Source organism: Aotus nancymaae, unplaced genomic scaffold, assembly GCF_030222135.1.
Source record: "Aotus nancymaae isolate 86718 unplaced genomic scaffold, 86718_ANA_hifiasm-v0.15.2.pri h1tg000007l, whole genome shotgun sequence".
Classification (NCBI taxonomy): domain Eukaryota; kingdom Metazoa; phylum Chordata; class Mammalia; order Primates; family Aotidae; genus Aotus; species Aotus nancymaae.
Window position 1 is genome coordinate 27837751 of NW_026988418.1, and position 20702 is coordinate 27858452.

A 20702-nucleotide genomic window follows, 5' to 3' on the forward strand; every position below is an offset into this window, starting at 1 on the left:
CTGCCCATTAATCGCCTAAAGCCTAATGCTGTGCATCACCGCTCAACGGGTTGGGCGTCTGCCCAGCTTTTTTCCTGGACCACTTCCAACATTTTTGAGGAAAGAGTGAGTGTGCAGGACCCTGTGGTTGGACACCAGCCTGAGTTATCCAGTGGCTAGACACCTAACTGACTCATAGGAATGGGGGAAGCCCCTTCTGGGTTGCCTGTGTGGATAATAAGGCTCTCATTCACCTCCACATCTAGGTCAGAGAGGGGCCGCCTGGGATGCACAGCACATTGATAGATTACTTCTGGGCCCCAGGGGTCTCATTACCATCATATCCATCATCTTCTGCTAGTACCAAATAATGGAGGTAATTTAATCAGATGCCAAAGGAGTCCTCAGCAGGCGAATTGGAGAAACCTTGCCTGAAACTGTGCTATAGTGTTGGAATGATTATAATGAACCAGAATGATCTTTTGTGGTGAGACTGAATGTATCATGCACTATATGAGTTCTGATTTATTTTTAAAACATTCTTGCTCCCATTGGCTCCCCTTTTAATAGTTTCACTGTAGCCTGTTTATTGTTACAGATGTTACTTTTAAATGAGGTCATTGAGCTTTCCTTTACTTCCAAAGGCAATGTTTGCCTTTTTATTAAGGGGTTGGCAGGACTGTCTGGAGAACAGTGCTAATGTGAGATCAAGGTTAAAACTTCAGACCCCAGGAGACTAGGTGGAGAAAAAGCCTCTTCCATGTTTACACACACTCATGTCAGCCAGATGTCTCACAAAGGGCAAGTTTCCTGGCAGAGAGACAAGAAGACAGGCATTGTGGTCACAGACTGCCTTGACTCTCATGGCCCCTTCTTGCCCACTGTGAAACCTCAGGCATGTCAAAAACAAGCTCCCCAAGCCTGTTTCCTCAGCTGTCACTTGGAGATAATAATTTTTACTCCTAGGACTTTTGTGAGGATAAAATGTGTTACAGCCCCTTGGTATGCATGAGGGATCTAGGAAGGGAAAGGGATGTAACAGCTAAAATTCTAAGGCTTTGGAAATACTTTAAGTCCTATGTGTAGTGTGCTTTACATAGCTTTGTTGGAGGACTGCTGACCAAATCTAGCTTGCCAATGATTTTTGTAAATAAACTTGTATTGGCACACAGCCCATTCATTCATTTACAAACGTCTATGTCTGCCCTCTCAAGGACAGATTTGGGTCATTATGACAAAGACCTTATGGTCTGCAAAGCCAGAAATATTTACTATCTGGCCCATTACAGAAGTTGGCTGATCACTGTGCCAGACTGAAGGAAAGTTTCTATACAGAGATCTGATCATTTAAAGCAGTTAGGGATAGGGGATGAGTCAGAATTCTAAAGTGTTCCTGCAGAAAGTTGAATACTAAATGTTGTCACGTATAAGTGGGAGCCAAATAATATGTGGATTTGGAGAGAGAGAGTGAAATGATAGACATTGGAGACTTGGAAAGGTGAGAGGGTGGGAGGCGGGCGAGGGATGAGAAACGACCTAGTGAGGACAGGTGTGGTGGCTCACGCCTGTAATACCAGCACTTTGAGTAGCTGAGGCAGCCAGATCACTTGAGGTTGGGAGTTCAAGACCAGCCTGGCCAACATGGTGAAACCCCGTCCCTACTAAAAATACAAAAATTAGATGGATATGGTGGCAGATGCCTGTAATCCCAGCTACTTGGGAAGCTGAGGTGGGAGAATCGCTTGAACCCAGGAGGCAGAGGTTGTAGTGAGCCGAGATCATGCCACTGCACTCCTGCCTGGGTGATAGAGTGGTACTCAGTCTCAGAAAAAAGGAAAGAAAAGGAAATTACCTAATGGGTACAATGTATACTATTTGTGTAATGGTTACACTAAAAGCTCAGACTTCATCACTACATAATATATCCACATAACAAAACTGCATTTGTACCCTCTAAATGTATAAAATTTAAAAATTAATTTTAAAAAAGTGTTCCTAAGTGCCTATGGAATTCACTCCATTCTAATTGAAACACCTGAAAACTTAGTGCATGTTAAAAGACTGGTTTGCTGAGGTGATATTTAAATGGTATATGTGGGAGCATAAGCACAAAGCTGGCACATGCAAATGCCTGGTAGATGTTTGCTAGAGTCGAGTCTCCATTTTGTTTCATCAGACCCCATATAGGTATAACTCTTTTTGGTTCTGGGCATATGTTTCAGGTAGTGGGCAGGTTGATAGAGGCAGCACCATGGGGCACTTTTATGGTCCAGTCACATGTTGTCCCAGCGTTTTCTTCTGTGTAAGTCATTGTTAACAATTAGCCTAAAATGAGGTTTATTGACCAATGTCTTTATCTTGCCTCATGCTTTGAAACTGTTCCAGTGATAGGTGGAGCCAGCACTAAAGTCATACCTGAGTATGTACATGCAGGAAATAAAGATGAAACTGGCATTTTAACACCAACCACATATTTTCATGGCTGTCACATGTGTTAATTTTTGGAAAGCAATCAAAATATTTGCCATGGCTCAAAGAAATAGTCCTCAGAAAACATTGCTAATGGCAGAAAGACCTCTGCAAAGTAAATAAAACATTAAAAATGGTGAACCTCACTTGGATGGAGAAAAGGAAAGGAGTTGAATATATTGTCACTCTGTGCTCTACATCATATGTAGATGGCAACAGCAAGTGCTGTATACTTATATGTACATTGTCTTTCAACAAATCATTGAGAGGAACTTGGCCTCTGGCTTCCTCTCTTGCTAACTGAACTCACTCTGTAGTAACCCTGCTATAAAGCTCTACTCCCCTCCTCTTGCACATTGGTCATCTTGAGAGGTAGGTATGTTCCCAATGCACATGCCCAAATGGCAAAAGTCCACCATACTGTGTAGAAGGCATCTAGCATAATGCCTAGAGGGTCATAGACACTCACTCAGCACTTGTTCCCAACACCATCTCAATGACAACAGGTAGATCTTTCCTATCTTTGGATTTCCATAGCCATTCTCTGTACCTCACCCAAGCTCTTAATCAGACACTATGATAATGATTAATTAAAGGTTTAGTGTGTATTTCCAATCTCCCTCAATTAGTCTTTCTTTTGTAGGTAAGGATTTAATATTTTCCCTCTCCTTACTCCCATCCCAAAAAGCAGTTCCCTGCCCATGGTAGGAGAAGAACAAATCATGAAAAGTTGGTCAAAGCCAAGCAGACATCAGGATAATAGTGGATGTAAATGAAGTGAACTAGAGACAGTGGAGACTAGAAGCAAGGCCTGTCTGTCTCAGGGCTGGGCACGGTGGCTCATGCCTGTAATCCTCATACTTTGGAAGGCCAAGAGTTTGAGGCCAGCCTGAGCAACATAGTGACACCCTATCTCTACAAACATAAAAAAATTAGCTGAGTGTGGTGGTACCCACCTATAGTCTTAGCTACTCAGGAGGCTGAGGCAAGAGGATCGCTTGAGCCCAGGAGATCAAGGCTGCAGTGAGCTGTAATTGCACCACTACATTCCTGTCTGGGTGACAGAGTGAGACCCTGTCTCAAAAAAAATTTAGAAATACAGAGATAGAATAGGAATTCAGTCCTGCTAATATAACAAACCTCCAGGACAGGACAGCCACTGTCCTTAGTGTCAAGGAGACAGAGTAGACCATTGTCTTACCTTGTTGGAGTTCATGTTGCTCTAGAGGAGGGGAGGCAGGCACATGACTGTTGCTCCTGAGTTCCCAGGGAACCATCACCCCCACAATATCGTGCAAATCTTTGCAGCTCCCACTTCAGAATGTAATTCCTGGTGCTACGTATGGTATAAAAACATAATACTGTAATTAGTCCACTCACTTTTATTTGAAGCCAAAGGATTTGGTGAGAAACACAGAGTCAGAAGAGCTATGGTCAAGACATGATCTTATCACCTGCTAGCTGTGGATATTCATTTGTGTAGGAACTACTTACACTCACTGTGCATGCATTGTTCTAGCCTATATGGGGGACAAGGCCAAGTTCTTCATTGCATGGACCTTAACATTTAACTGGGGCTGGGGAGGGAGAAGAGAAGGATGAACTGGTATTAAGCAAATAATATTTCAGATGGGGATAAGTGCTATGAAGAAAATAAAACATGGCAATGTTATAAGGGGCCATTTAATTTATTTGAGCTTAAGTTTCCTCATTTGCCATATGAAGATAAGACTACATATCATGTATTATTTGGTGAAACTTAAATATCCTGTGTGAAAGCTCTTTGTCTACAATAGAGGTAAAGATCCGTCATTGTTGTTAGAGTCATGTCTCAGCCCCGAAAGTCATACAAACAGGTCCTTATTTGATCACATGGGTGTTTAAAGCTTAATATATTTTCTGGTCAAATACACCTCATGCATTCCTTCCTTTTTACTTTTGCTCAGAATCTTCCCTCCACTGAATTTCTTTTTGTTCCATTTCCATCTGTATAACTCTGCTTGTGTATCAGTTATTACAATAAGGCTTGTTTTTTGCTCCTCTTTGTATATCTTGCCAAATGTAAAGCAGTGACCAGCGCATAGTAAGTGTGTAATAAATAGTTGAGTCAGAATGGAGCAGAGCAAAAGATTCTAAGGACTCAGAAAAGAGAGGGAATTCTGATTGCAGGAGAGGGTAAGAAAGACTTCATGGAGGTTGCGGGATAGGATTGCACACAACAAGGCAGCTGGCACTTGGGCTGAGGGAATGGCAGACAGGTCAGTGGTAGGGTTGCTGTGTAGATAGGAAGGAAGGCAGTACAGCATGATGTAAGGAACACAGGAGTCAGGACAGCCACGTTTGAATCCCAACTTGGCCATTTACTGATGAGGTCTTTGACAAATCACTTAAGCATATTTTCTCAACTCCAAGGTAGTGATAACAGTACCACCTACATCTTGGGGTTGCTTTATGGATGACATGAGGTAACATAAGGAAGCTTGTATCCCAGCACCTGGCACAGAGAAATCATTCCATAAGTAACAGCTTTACCAAATGATTATGGCCTGTCTTTTTAAGTGCTGTGTATGCTGTTTCCTTCATTGCGAAGTAAAGGCAAGGTTAAGGTCACAGGGCTAGTCCCTCTGGCGATGAGGCCTATTAACATCATTGTTTTCCACAGTTAGAGACTGTACCCCAAGCCAGCTAGTGTGTGCTAGCCCAACAGGGACCAGCTCAGTGTGGGCAGAGACTAATGCAAATGAATCATTTGCACTGGAAAAATAATCCAAGACATATAATGTCACGTTACAATATTAAGAGTAATAACTTCACTTAGCTGAAACATGTTTTCTGTTCTTGAGGTAGTTTTTAAGGGGCAGAAAGAAAATGCTTCATAGGAAATTTATAACCCTGTATCTAGTGGGATTTCTTCATACTACAAGCAGTTTATGCAGAACAGATGCCTGAGGAGGGGTGCCTGCATGCACCTGTGGATTTGGCGGTTATATTTCATTTTCCTCACCCCTTTAGTTCTTGCAGACAACCTGAAATCCAACCCTGGAATTAAGTGGCAATATTTCAGTTCAGAAGAAGGAATTTTCACTGTTTTCCCAGCACACAAGTTCCGGTGTAAGGGCAGCTATGAACACCGTAGTAGGTATGTTGACTTGCATGCTAAAGTTTTTAATTATTGCTTCAGAGTGATCTACATGAAAGATAAAACTTCTCATTTCTGCTTATGGCTCTGCCTCTAAGCTGTGGATTCAGAAATCTGCAATTGTTCTGAAGTGAATTCACCATTATGAAATGCCAGGGAAGGGTAAATTATAAAACCCAGAGCTTTTCTATAGCTATCTAATGTGCCATATAAAAAATTTCACTTTACTAGTGAAGTCAGATTGTGTGAAGCACCTGGAATGTTTAGAGTTTCAGATTTCTTTTTTGAAATGTAAGTGATGGTATCTTCTCTATAGTGCAGCCATAGAACATATCTCAGAGTAGAGTTTGTGATACTCAACTCCCCTTTCCATGGTGACATGCTTGGCCATACTGGATGAAATTTACATGCAGCTTTTAACTACTAGAAGTTTTGAGGTGTGCAGAAAGCATTGGATTAAAGATCCCTAACATTCTGCTTTTCTCACACACAGACATGACTTGAGGTTCTACCATGTAGCCAGAAGGGCAATAATGGTGAGATACTTTGTATGACAAGACTCATTTATTATAGAACCCCCAAAGCAAATACACTTTCCCATTTAATCCCGACGGTCTCCTGTTTGCGGTGTCAGATGTTCGATGCCAGAACATCTGGACCTCTAGTGCAGGGTGCCCACTTTTCATACCGTTTTCTGGAGTCTACACAATTACTTTAACTTCATCTTTACTTTAAATTGTATCTAGAATTTTTCCCCAAGGAAGATACTTCACCTGTGCTTTTTCTAAGAGATACATACACACACACACACACACACACACACACACACACACACACACACACTGTCTCTCTCTCTCTCTCTGCCTCTCTCTCTCTCTTTTCCCTGAGACAGAGTTTTTTGCTCTTTTTGCCCAGGCTGGAGTGCAATGGGGTGATCTTGGCTCACAGCAACCTCCACCTCCCAGGTTCAAGCGATTCTCCTGTCTCAGCCTCCTGAGTAGCTGGGATTACAGGCGCGCCACCACGCCCAGCTAATTTTTGTACTTTTAGTAGAGATGGGGTTTTGCCATGTTGGCCAGGCTGGTCTCAAACTTCTGACCTCAGGTGATCCGCCTGCCTCAGCCTCCCGAAAGTGCTGGGATTACAGGCATGAGCCACTGTGCCCGGCCATCCTAAGATATTTTTATTGTGTATTTGGTTTCTTCCTTCCCCTCCCCACATATTCTGATGAAAACTTGGGTGTCTTGGAGACCAGACCGGAAGTCATGACCATGGATTCTCACAAACACAAAGGCTACCATGAACTATCTAATTCTCATTTGCTTCTAAGAAGAGATAGGCTAGATGACATGCTGATTTTAATGAAGCACTGGTGAAAGAAAATTTAAAAGAGAAAGCAAAACCTTGTCAAAAATCAGCATCACCCTACACAAGGCAATTTGGAAAATTTTCACGTATCTCTACCTTAAATCTGCACTAATTAGCCCTTGAACCTCTTTTCCCTTGGCTAAATAATCCACATTTCTCTCCTCATAGATTGCTATTTTCATATCTTGTCCTAACTGCTTTCTTCTTATACCTTTGTAAGTTCTCTACATCCATTGGAAGTATGGAGTGGATTTCAGGACATAGCAACACAAGAAAGGAACTGGTGGATACCAGTCATGATGAGGACTGCCCCCCAGTTTGTACATTTAACGTTACTATTTATATATCCCACTAAAGCAGCGTTTAACAACTTAATGTGACAATGCCAGCACATATCCCAAGTTTCATTTATGTGAATTGAATTTGAACAAAGAAAGTGTGTCATTTTAAAGAAAATCCATCCACCTAGCTTAGAGGATCTTAGAAGTTAAATAGTTGACCTACTTGTCAGTGTTGAGATGATCAGATTTTCCTTCTTTTCTGTTTTCTGTTTCATTTCTGTAGCCACCTCTCCTGGATTCTTTTTATCCCATTTCCCTAGTGGCTCAGTGGTATTGACTAGTGAAAATATAGTGGTACTTTAGTAATTGCTGCAGGACTTTGGGCTTGAGAACAACTAGTGTAAATTTGGCCAGATTTTGAGGTTTTTTGGGACTTTGCCTCCATTTCTTAATTTGTGCCCAGGCTTTTGTGATTCAGCTGGCATCTAACATTTCACAGGAAAATCTAGTGTTTTAGGGGTGTCAGTAAAAAGAGAGAATTCTCTTGAGGCTGATTTGCTTTCTTAAACTCTGTCTAATTTGTTCCAGCTTTAAAACTGTGAATAGAGACCTCATTAAACCTCTTCTCACAAACCTTCCTGCACCGCACATTAGCAGAAGGCTGCTTTGATAGGAGGCATTCCTCCTTTGTGTCTGCCCCCACCCCCCCTTTTTTTAATGTGGGCAAACAAAAACCTGGCAAGAAGAGTGGCTATCACAGACTTGGACAAATTTTGATGGCATGGTTTTAAATACTCAGATAAGGGGCCTTTTGGTGGCTGACCTATGTGAATTGTTTCAGTCCAGAAAGGAAAGGGGCCTCTTAGCAGGAGCCTTTGTATGAGAAGAGAGAAACCAAACTTGCCATTCAAAGCTGCTCAGCATGCTTACGGTTTATAGGCTGCCTCACTTCTAGCCAAGCCCCACTCTGCAAATCTGCAGAGGAGAATCAACCCTGGTGAGGGGAACTTTTTCTCCTTGGCTGGTCTCTCAGCCCAAGAGGCTGCTACTTCCACATCCTTTAGCAAAACAGGTACACTGGGCAATACCAAACAGAGGCTGTGCATAATATACATGTAGATTTTAACTACTAGAAGTTTTGAGTTGTGCAGAAAGCATTGGATTAAAGATCACAAACTCCTGCTTTTCTCTGGAAAAAAACAAGAGAGAAAGAAAAGCAGGATGTTAGTGGTGCTGAAAAAGCCAACCTCCAAAAGGGTTTGCTGCTGAAAAACTTCTCTTATCTGCTTTGATCTTTAAAGGCATAAATTACCCATCCCTGTTCTACAGACACACTTTGTTGTCTTAGGTATTATTTTCAATGCACCAGTATGATTTTTCCTTCCATGTGGATCTCTCCATCTCTGTGCCATCCTTGGGAGAACACAGAGACCAACATGCCCATGCACTGTAGTGTTAAGAGCTGTGTTAAGTTGAGGCCCTTTACCTAAACCAAGACTGACCTCAGAGAGCTTCTCCTCCCTCCAGACCCATCTACGTCTCTACAGTCCGGCCGCAGTCAAAACACATAGTAGTGATTCTGGACCACGGGGCTTCAGTCACAGACACCCAGCTTCAGATTGCCAAGGACGCGGCTCAGGTCATCCTCAGCGCCATCGATGAACATGACAAGGTGACCGTGAACCCTGTGTCATGGGGTTCTCCTTCAATGCCTCTTTTAAAGTACTTTATTGTTTTGTGATATACAGATCCTCCTTGACTTACAATGCGGTTTCATCCTCATCAATCCATCATAAGTTGAAAATGCATTAATACACCTGAGCTACATCACAGTTTGGACTAGCCTACCTTAAACATGGTCAGAAAACATAGATTAGCCCTCAGTTATGGTAAATCATCTAACACAAAGCCTATTTTATAACATAATAAAGTATTAACTATCTCATATGATTTATTGAATACAGTATACTGCAGAATACTGTATCAGTGGTTTTCCTTTGTGATTGCATGGCTGACTGGGAGCTGCGGCTTGCTACCACTGCCCAGCACCATGAGAGAGTATCAAGAGCCTGGGAAAAGATAGTACACCTTCACTGCCTGCCTGTCGCTTTCATACCAACGTAAAGTCAAGCCATTGTATATCAGGGACCATCTGTATATTTTTTTAATCCATCTTTAAAAGGACTTTGGGAAAAGAATAGTTTAGTTTTTATTCTAATATTTGAGGAACCAGCCACCAATCCAAAAATCTCTTTTGTAACTACCACCAAGTTTAGTCTTATACTTCTTTATGGCTCATGGTAAGGATTCTAATTAGCCATGACTTGCACACTGGAAGTTACGCTGAGGAGGAGAGGGGTGGGGGATTTGGATGCTGGTGAATAACTGAACTTTATCTCAGGATTGATGGGAAGTCAGGGAGAAGGGAATGCTGCTAGTGGCTTACTAATCTCTGGGACACCTCAGAGAGAGAGGTGTGGGTACAGCTAATGATAATCTATTGCCTGTGGACATTTTCTGCTTCATCATTTTGACACTGCCAACTCTAGAGGTTTTGCTCACTAACCTAGTGGCTTAAAACACACACACCTCCCTCTTACCCTCACTTTCACCTCCAGTTTGAAAACCAGGATAGTTCATTCTTGCTATGACTTTTCTCTGCATAAAATTGTGTGTGTGTGTGTGTGTGTGTGTGTTTGTGTTTAATGTTACATGCGAACATAATACTACTACTTCATCTTGGGACAAAAAGCAAACTCTAGAGATTTCCCCACTTTACCAATCCTTACAGATCCTTTTCAAATTTGATAGATTGATGGCTCCAGGCATTTATTTTGAAATGCTCAAAATCTGTTCTGTAGGCCTTCTCACTCCTTGGGCTCTTCTGTTACATAAATAAATAAACCTTTAAATGGTAGGATAACAAGTTTGTCTTTTTATTTTTTCTTTCCTCCAGATTTCTGTGTTAACTGTGGCAGATACCGTCCGGACTTGCTCACTAGACCAGTGCTATAAGACCTTCTTGTCTCCAGCCACCAGTGAGACAAAAAGGAAAATGTCTACCTTTGTTAGCAGCGTGAAGTCTTCAGACAGTCCTACCCAGCATGCAGTGGGATTCCAAAAGGCATTTCAGCTGATTCGAAGCACAAACAATAACACAAAGTTTCAAGCAAGTGAGTGCATGCTCTCAGAGGACTTAAAAGCATACCAGATGAAGGTGGCAATAAGAATATATTCTAAATTGATCAAACAATGATGTTTAGAGATTTTATTTATTTATTTATTTATTTACCTTGAGACAGGGGTTTGCTCTGTCATCCAGGCTGGAATGCAGTGGTTTGATCATGGCTCAGCTCACTGTAGCCTTAACTTCCTGGGCTCCAGCGATCTTCCCACCTCAGCCTCCCAAGTAGCTGGGACCACAGGCATATGCCACCATGCCCAGCTAACTTTTGTATTTTTGGTAAAGACAGGGTTTCATTGGCTGAGACCTGTCTGATCTCAAACTTCTGAGCTCGAGCAATCCACCTGCCTTGGCTTCCCGAAGTGCTGGAATTACAAGCATGAACCACTGCGCCCAGCATAAAAGGATTTTTTTTAAAAAATTGATTTGGGATAAAATTATCACGTGTTGTCTTCATGATCATCTCATACTAGGATATTACTGAATTTTTCTCATCTTTTCAAATCAAAGATGGTTGGTCTGTACAATTTCTTGACTCTCAGAGCCTCCTTCCTGCTCCTTTATTTAGATCATGTTCCCACTTATTTCCCAAGGGAATCTCCACATCCTTTCTAATGCTAATTGTCAGTTTTGCTTCCTCTTTGACTTGGAGTGGAAGTCTGCTTGTGCACATGTGGACAAGAAGAGACAGCAGGAATTCTTGCCTGGATCCTTCCTTCTAACCAGCTGTCGTTTAGATGAGCATAGCCCTTCAAATGTACAAACACACTCTAATTTAATTTTGTTTCTGTTTTTTTTTTTTTTTGAGACGGAGTCTCGCTCTGTCACTCAGGCTGAAGTACAATGGTGCGATCTCCGCTCACTGCAACCTCTGCCTCCCAGGTTCAAGCAATTCTCCTGCCTCAGCCTCCTGAGTAGCTGGGATTACAAGTGTGTGCCACCATGCCTGGCTAATTTTTGTATTTTTAGTAGAAACAGGGTTTCACCATGTTGACCAGGCTGATCTCGAACTCCTCACTTTGTGATCTGCCTGCCTCAGCATCTCAAAGTGCCGAGATTACAGGCATGAGCCACCACACCCAGCCTCTAATTTAATTTTTATGTACTAAAGAAAATCTGGAATTAGAATGCATGCTAAAGAAAAGGAAATGATATTTGAAATGGGGCTCATGCTTTGAAACTAATGAAAGGACTCTATTTCATTTTCCCTTTTATATTCAAAAATCTGTGTGTAGTTTTTTTCTTTGTTTCAAAACATTAATGTATCTTATTGAGATAAATTTTAAAAATACATCTCCAAGCCCTTCATTATATCTATTTAAACTACGCACTGGTTAATGCAAAGCATAGTTCCTAGCACACAAAGGATCCTCAAAAGAAGGAAGCTACTATAACTACTGATGGTACTTGGTATGTTAGTTTTTTGTTTCAGCATAACAAATTACCACAAACTTAGCAGTTTAACACAATATTCATTTGTTATCTCATAGATTTGTGGGTCAGGAGTCCAGGTGCAGCTTAGCTGAGTCTTCTGTTTAGGGTCTCACAACGCTGCCATCAAAGTGTCAGCAGGACTACAGTTCATTCAGAGTCTTAAGGTTCATTCAGAGTCCTCTTCTGAGCTCACATGTTTGTTGGCAGAGTTCATTTCCTTGCAACTGTAAAACTCATTTCATTTACTTCTTCAAGGCCAATAGAAGAGCATCTCTTCAAATCCATGGTATCAGAGAAGGCTTGGGCCCTCTTTTAACAAGCTCATCTGATTAGATCAGCCCGACTTTCCCTTTTGATTTAATCAGGTTACTCTCCCTTGTGATTGACTCAAAGTGAATTTATCAGGGGCCTCAGCAAGCTTCCATCTATCTTTGCAAGGATACTTAGTATAATCACAGGAGTAATGGCTCATTACTTGCCATATTCCTCTTGTTAGAAGCAAGTTACAGGTTATGCCCACATTCAACGTATACAGAATGTTGCTTATTTAGATTATCTTAGAATTTGGCCTACCAACTTTGGCAAGCATTAGCTATCCACAGGCCAATGTTATGGGGTGGCTGAGTGTAAAGTTGCTCTTGGTTCAGTTAGGTCAATCAACAAGACTGATCTTAAGTACTCAAGGCAGATTGGCCTGTTTGTCAATGCCACCCACCTGTCAGCATTCCTCACTAGAAGTTTTCTTTCTACTGGATTCTTCTGTCATCAAACCTTCTTTAAAGTCTAATTTTGATTATTATACTTTGCAAATGATGGAGAGAAATGTTAGACTAGCAGTTGCAAACTCAGATGCCCACAGTGGCCAGGCAGTGAATGGGAGTCAAGTGAGCTGGGGGAAGGTAATGAGGATGAGTTGGAGAATATGATCACACAGACACATGCACCATCCAGAGGGCAGCTGCTCCTCTGTTCAGTCCATTTAACAGGAATGTCTGCCCAGTGCTGCCAGATCTTCTGTTTCAAGAGAAGCCAGAAATCTGGATTTTTATATGAAGTCCCTTGATTTTCAAATGTTGACATTTGTTCCAGTTTTAAAACTGTGAATAGAGACCTCATTAAATCTCTTCTCACAGACATTCCTGCATTGCACATTAGCAGAAGGCTGGTTTAATGGGAAGCATTTCTCCTCTGGATGTTTCTGTGTTTGTTTTTCTAAATACTGGCAAACAAAAACATGGCAAGAAGATTGACCGTTAAAGACTTGGACAAATTTTGAAGACACAGTTTTCTAAATACTTAGAGGAGCCCTTTTTAAGCCAAGGAAGGTGTTTCTAAGGCTTACTTAGCTCACTGGCCTCTAGGTTATAGCTTTTACTGACATTTTAGAGAAAAAATAACCTAGATTAGTTTGAATAAAGAAAGGCTTTAGGAATGAGCATTGTCCAGTTTGTTAAGGAATGGTCCCTGGGTACTCTCAGGCAATGTAGCACAGGAGTTAAGTATGTGGGTTATGGATTTCAACCAGTGTTCTACTCTGAAATTTTTCTAATCTTGTGAATTTGTCTATAGTGTTTTATTTCTCCAGACCTGGATTCTTTATCTGTAAATGGAGGGGTGCTAATATCTAGGATTCCATCATAAATATCCAATGCATATTCACTGTGATTATTATGACATTCAGTTTCCTATAAGACTTCTAGCTCCAACTAAACTAGATCAGATACCCAAGATGTCCTAAGTTGACCTCAAGCCCAAAGATGGCCAAGGCCTAGGCAGCAGTGTATATCGAGTGGTCTGTATACACTTCCTAGAAGTTTATTCTGGTGTAAACTCTATACGTCACTATTTATCTTCACTCTACAGATAATTCTATAATGCCTACTGTGTATCTGGTGCTGTTTTAGGTGCCATGTACAAGGTTATTCAAATAAATAAGACCTACTCTTGACAATTGTTGTAAGGATTAGTCTGCACATGAAAGTAAAGTATATGCCCACGTTGGTAGCCATATAAAAAGAAGCTACATGTTATAAATCATTGTTGCTTGATACTAATTTGCCTTGTACCAATCAGAAGGTCTAAAAAATTTGTCCAATGCTGACCCTTTCTTCAGTCTTGTGGTAGATCTTTAACTGACAGCATTAACATTTTGGAGTAGTTTGTTTTGAATTTGTTATGGAGCTGATTAATTGAGGATCATAATGAACTTCAACTAAAGATGGTTAAGAGTGGACATCTAATGGTATGGGCAAAGCCCAAATTTGAGTTGCTATTCCCTTTTTGATATTGACCCCAAGACATGCCAGGTATAGAGAGACTCACCAAATGGAGAGCTATTATATTTTCTTCCAGTTACATGCTGCATCTGTGTTCTACCCCAAGACCCTATAATTACTCGCCCCTAAAATTGCTCTAACAGGGTGACTAGAAAGGGAATATTCAATGCATTAAAAAACAAATCAAACCAAATTCGACAGATATGATAAGAATGAAAAATAACTCAATTTTCTTGAGGATAAGGTGGGAATGGAGTCAGGGGCTGGGCAGAGCCAGGAAGGATAATTACAGAGTGTACATTTTATGTTGGAATGGAAAGAAAATGTGCTTGGCTACCGAAGGAGGTCAAGGGCTGCAAGCCTTCTGGCTTTCCAAACATGGACCTTTGCCCTAAAAACAGGTCTAAATGACAGTGTATTTTATGCAGAATCATAAGGCTAAGTGAGAAAACTTAGAGACTAGGGTCCTCTTTTAGGTCAGCCTAAGTGTGTCCAGGAATTTATCACACATGTACTTTTGCCATGAGGAGATGGTTTGCCTCATATCATAGATCATCCTCATGCTGTATCTATCTATATCAATATCAATATCAATATCAATATCAATATCTATATCTATATTCCCCCCAACTAGGGACTCAAGCAGTTTTTGTATTTTTCAGTCTGAAGTTTAAATGAGCTGTTTAGGGTCCTTATAAAATAATTTACCAAACTGTATATACAACTTTGAAAAAACATTGACATCTGGTTTGTTGACATCTAATTTACGATAGAAATACTCCTAAAACGTGTGGATTTTCTTTTTGCATCAGCATTCACTTCCTAATCCCTGATAATAGTAAAATTTAAATGTGTAGTTAATGTTCACTAGAGAATGTTCAAGTATCAAAATTAGTATTAAGTATTAGGAGTAAATAAGAGGAACTTTGAATGCACTTATTTCTTAAGAGTCAAATTTTGTTAAACTGAGTTCAGTTATTGATGGCATTCATACAATATAAGTTAACTGTTCAGTTCTGTATAATAAAGAATACTTAAATCTAAAATGGAAATTTATAAACTGAAGGAAATTCAAGCTTTGTGTCTTCACCATTAGGATAATTTGTTAAGATAGATAGATACACTATCTATCAAGCAATAGATAATGTATTCATTATCTATTGCTCTGTAACAAATTATGCCAACACTCTGTGGCTTAATACATATTTATTGTCTCATAGTTTCTGTACATCAGGAATCTAGGCACAGAGTAGCTGGGTGCCTCTGACCCAACGAGTTTCTTGAGATTGTAGTCAACCTATTGATGAGCTGCTGTCATCTCAAAGTTCAACTAGGGAAATAGCTAATTCCAATCTCATTCACACTTTTGCTGTCAGGATATTCAGTTCTGAGGGCCTCTGTTCCATGCCTCTCCATGGAACTGTTTAAAACCTGCCAGCTGGCTTTCTTCAGAGTGAGAAAGCCCACCCCCTGCAGAAGCCACAAGCTTTTTGTAACCCAGTCTTGGTCTTGATGTCCCATCACCTCTGCTGCATTCTAGTCATTATAAGTGAGTCACTAAATCAAGCCACACTCAAGGGAGGCACCTACCCCAGGAGATGCATGAATATCAGGAGATGGAATCACTAAGGGACCAAGTTCGAGGTTGCCTGCCACAGTCACTACAGAGCAACTTCATCTAAAAAACAGTAACAGAAACCTGAAAGAATAAGTGTATAACATATTATATAAATATTTATTTCTCAGTAAAAAGACAAATATGTAGGATGTCCTAAAAATATGTAGGATACCTTGAGGACAAGGTGGGTAGATCACTTGAGGTCAGGAGTTCAAGACCAGCCTGAGCAACGGTGAAACTCCATCTCTACTAAAAATACAAAAAATTAGCTGGGCATGGTGGTGTGTGCCTGTAGTCCCAGCTACTTGGTAGTCTGAGGCATGAGAATTGCTTTAACCCTGGAGGGGGAGGTTGCAGTAAGCTGAGATTGCACCACTGCACTCCAGCCTGGGTGACAGAGCAAGACTCAGTCTTAAAATACACACACACACACACACACACATACACACACGCACACCCTATATATATGTGTGTTAAACCAAAGAATTGAAAGAGGATGTAAAACTCCAGCTCTGACTCCCCTCTTTTTATTGTGGTAATTCAGCCTCTGCTTATTTATCTCTAATTGTAGGAAATTCTTCACCTTTTATTTTTTTCAGTCAGTCCACTTGACAGAAGTTCTACTGGGCCAAAATTAACTCTCAGTTTTTCTACCTCTCAGCCCTATTTGGAGAATAATTTTGATTCTAACTCAAGGGTGCTACTTCAATCCAAAGGCACAGTTTTTGTTTTCATTGTGTGTGTGTGTGTGTTTTAGTTTCTTTTTTCTCTTTTACCCTCTTTTTGTCATCACCTTTTTGCTGATAGTCTTTACTTAAAATAACCAGTTATTCTTCACAGCAACACTATTAAGTCAGCCCTGTCATTACTCCCATTTTGTAGACAAAGAAAATTAGGTGTAGAGAGGTTGAGAAATTTGCCTCAATTACCCAGACACAGCTTATAAGTAGCAGACCTGGGCTTTGAACACAGGCAACTGGCTTCTAAGTCCATATTTTACTGCTCTACTGATGAGATTTTTAAATGAAAATTTCCTAGAGATATTTAGTATAGGAACAAATAATATTATATGCCAGAAGAGCCCTGAAAGCATCATCGTTTTAAAGCCTAGTCCTCAAGAAACAAGCATTCATGATGGTGATCCTGCATCACGGAGGAAAGGATAAGTCACGTTCTGCATCATCTGTTTCAGAAGGCAGGAGAGATTTCCATTTGGATTGGCTTAAATTACTATAACCATGGGTGCCTAAAGGAAATCACCTCCTTTTATCTGGTAAATATATTAGGACCATCTCTTTATCTGATGCTGCATGAATGAGATTTCATTGTCCAGAAAGGGTGGGATGGAAGAAAGTCAGAAGCAGGAGGATGAAAGCCACAACATCAAATGGGAGGGACTAGAAACAGTGAGCTAGGTGGGTACTCGAGGTGGGGAAGTCCAAGGAAATGGACAGGAAACTAAACTGCTGCCTTTAGCCATATTCCAAACAGAGCATTCAGTTGATGTGTTTTTGTTTAGATACAGACATGGTCATCATTTACCTGTCAGCTGGCATTACATCAAAGGACTCTTCAGAAGAAGATAAAAAGGCAACTCTCCGAGTCATCAATGAAGAAAATAGTTTTCTAAACAACTCCGTAATGATTCTCACCTATGCCCTCATGAACGGTAGGTAGTGTTTCGAGATTTTCCTTTCAGATCAAAGATCCCTCTAAGTGTATGCTGCTTTAAAAAGAAGAAGAGAAAGAATCGTAACAGTGTGCTTGGATGAAGGCTATGGGAAAAGGCAACCAGGCAGCTGTTTCCCTACCTGATACTGGTATTCAGGGCATGTTAGAAGGTTCCTTTCTCTTCATCTCTCCAGCTAACTGCTTCTTTCCAAACCTCTTCTCCACTTATGTGGTCTTGCAGAGGATTTTATACAGCACCCTGCCCCACGCCCCACACACACACCTTTCTTTTTTCAGTTCTCCTTCATGTTCTAGGATTATCTAAGGTTTTAACTTATCTCATTGGTTTAAGCTGCAAGAAGCAAAGCACTGACCTAGATTCTTCTGTACAACCAATCTGTGAATATTACATTTTCCTGCAGAATCACCACCTGAAGCCTCTTCTGCCACCTTCTCCACCTCTGCTTCCTTAGCTGTGAAATGGAGATAAGCATTATCAACTTTGCAGTGTTGTTCTGAGGATTAGCCTTAATGTACAGTAAACACTCATTAAAATGGATTGTGCCGCTGTTGAATGACAGAATGTAAAAGGGTTTAGTAAATTGGCAAATTCAAGCTACTTCTTCATCTTTTCCCTTCTGCTATTCAACCTGTCCTCTAGTCTGAGTGCAGCACAGTTTTCTAGCCTCTATGCCGTATCATATCTCTCCGGCTATTAATACGTTGCTTTTCTCTCATGACATCATCAGGCCCCTTGCCCTCAGTATTCAAAGTGGCCATCCTCTCTTGTGTTTAAGAGGCCATGTCTTGATGGAGCAGCCTTTCCCACCTACTGTCTGTTGTTTCTCTTGTCAACTGTGAAATTTCCATGCAAAACCATGTGGTTTTAGGTCAGTGGTTCTCATATTCTGATGTGCTAAGGATTACTTGTGGAATGGCTTTAAAATGCAGATTTCTAGGCATTGCTCTCAGATTCTTATTCAGACCCTCTTAGAAGGGGTTCAGGAGTCTACATTTTGGCCAGGGTGAAACACAGGCTCCGATGTCTAGTGGTCGTTGGCTGCTGTCCACATTTACTAGTCATGTGGCTTGTGATAAGTTACTTAATCTCTTTAGGCTGGAGTTTTATCTATGAAAAGAAAAAGTAAAATCTACTGCATAGGGTTGTTATAATAAATAAGCAAAATATGATTGTGTTTAAAGTTCTTAACGTAGTACCTGGTAAAGAACGGGTCCTCAAAGCCCGTTGAAGGAGTGTATGAAAGCTCATATGGTTTCCTGTCTCAGAGGTAGAGCTCTGCCAACCAGGGCCGGATCTCTGTTCAGTCCTCTCTGTCTCCTGGCACCTTGTACCGAATTCTGATAAGCATGTCTCCCATTATACTGTAGTAAGGTGCTCACATACTGTCCTCTCTTTCTTCTCCCTCCACTTTCCACAAGAACGTGAGCTTCTCAGGCATGAACTACATCTTAGTTTTCTTTGCATTCTGAGTGCCTACCACAGGACTGAACGCAGCTGGGGTGGGTGAGGATGCCTGGGCACATACCCATCAGTGTCATCTCTGATCGCCTGTTGTTCTTTTCTCCTTTGTATTGGCTCCTTTCATTCATGAGAGGTAGGATGGGAGGGAGAAAAGGAGGAAGGGAGGAAAATAAAATTTACTGACCACCTACCATGTACAACATAGGGTACTGAGGTTTCTGTATTATACAAAGTTTCTGTCTGCAAGGTGTTTATGACCCAGTGAGGAAGATAGGTAGACATGGTGGATGAATGAAATGCAATAGTGGAGGAGTAAGGAGACCCAAAAGGAAGGGATCACTTCTTTTCCATTAGATTTGAAGGTCTGTCCAGGCAGATGCTTCCTTACTTCCTTGCTGTTACCCATTCCTTCACTGGTCTTAAATTCTTCAACCAGAGTCTCTTACACACTTTCTGTGTTCCAGTAATTACATACTTTACAATCTCTAGTCACTTCCATCTCATCATCCTTTTCTCTTCTCTTTCTTCCTTTAATATAGCCAGCCACACATTCTCACTGCTGATTTTCTCTCTTTCTCAGAATGCTATTTCTAAGTGTGCTTCACTAGTGTAGACACATTTACCTTACTTACAAATAGGAAAGCAGAATGGCTAAGAGAATCTTGGAATAAAGAATTTATTGTCAGCTAAAAATTAAAACACTTGAGCCAAGCGCAGTGGCTCATGCCTGTAATCCCAGCACTTTGGGAGGCTGAGGCAGGTGGATCACCCCAGGTCAGGAGTTCAAGACCAGCCTGGCCAACATGGTGAAACCCCATCTCTCCTAAAATACAGAAATTAGCTGAGTGTGGTGGCACATGCCTGTATTCCCAGCTACTCAGGAGGCTGAGGCGCAAGAATTGTGTGAACATGGGAGGCAGAGGTTGCAGTGAGCCAAGATGGCACCACCGCACTCCAGCCTGGGCAATAAAGTGAGACTCTCTCTCCATAAATAAATAAATAAATAAATAAATAGATAAATAAATAAATAAAACACTTGAACTCCTGGAGATAGAGAGTAGACTGATGGCTACCAGAGACTGGGAAGGGCACCAGAGAAGTGGAAGAATTAGGAATGGTTAATGGGTACAAAAATATAGTTAGATAGAATGAGTAAGATCTAGTATTTGATAATATAACAGGGTGACTATAGTCAACAATAATTTATTATACATTTTAAAATAACTAATACAATGGAAGTTTGATGTTCCTAATAGTACAAAGAAATGATAAATGATTGAAGTGATGAATACCTCAATTACTCTGCTGTGATTATTACACATTGCACACCTGTATCAAAACATTGCATGTACACCGTAAATATATACACCTACTATGTATCCCTAAAAATTAAATTTAAAAAAGAATTTATTGTCAGAATTAGAATGCACACAATTGTGGGAGAAACTGGGAGAAAATTGTGGGAGAAAAACCGAGATGGACATCTCAGAAAGTTTAGTAACCAAGTTGGGGCCTGCTGGGAGGTCTGGAAGCTAGGAACATGGAAGACCACGTAGGAGACTTGGTGTAGAAGTCCATGGAAGGCTGTTGAACTGAACATAGAGAATGTAGGACAAACTAAAACATTCTGGCCCCTCAGTTTCTCTCTCTCACCATTTCTTACTTTGCCATGCAAATCTCACAATATAGCCCTTCACTTTTTGCACATTTAACCTAATAGCATGCTGGAAAAGAGGATCCTGGGAAATGTAGTTTCTAGCATGACCATGTTTATAATAGGCAGCCCAGCATACTTACCAA

At 40.8% G+C, this 20702-nt stretch overlaps 1 protein-coding gene across 1 annotated transcript in view; it reads left to right on the top strand.

Annotated features, from left to right (window-relative positions):
• Window positions 1-20702, top strand: part of CACHD1 (cache domain containing 1) — a 226490-nt gene that overhangs the window by 157684 nt on the left and 48104 nt on the right. The window contains exons 5-8 of the mRNA XM_012442790.3: window positions 5461-5587; window positions 8764-8908; window positions 10193-10409; window positions 17268-17417. Of these exons, the coding sequence (XP_012298213.2) occupies window positions 5461-5587; window positions 8764-8908; window positions 10193-10409; window positions 17268-17417 (639 nt within the window). The remainder of the gene's footprint in view (window positions 1-5460; window positions 5588-8763; window positions 8909-10192; window positions 10410-17267; window positions 17418-20702) is intronic.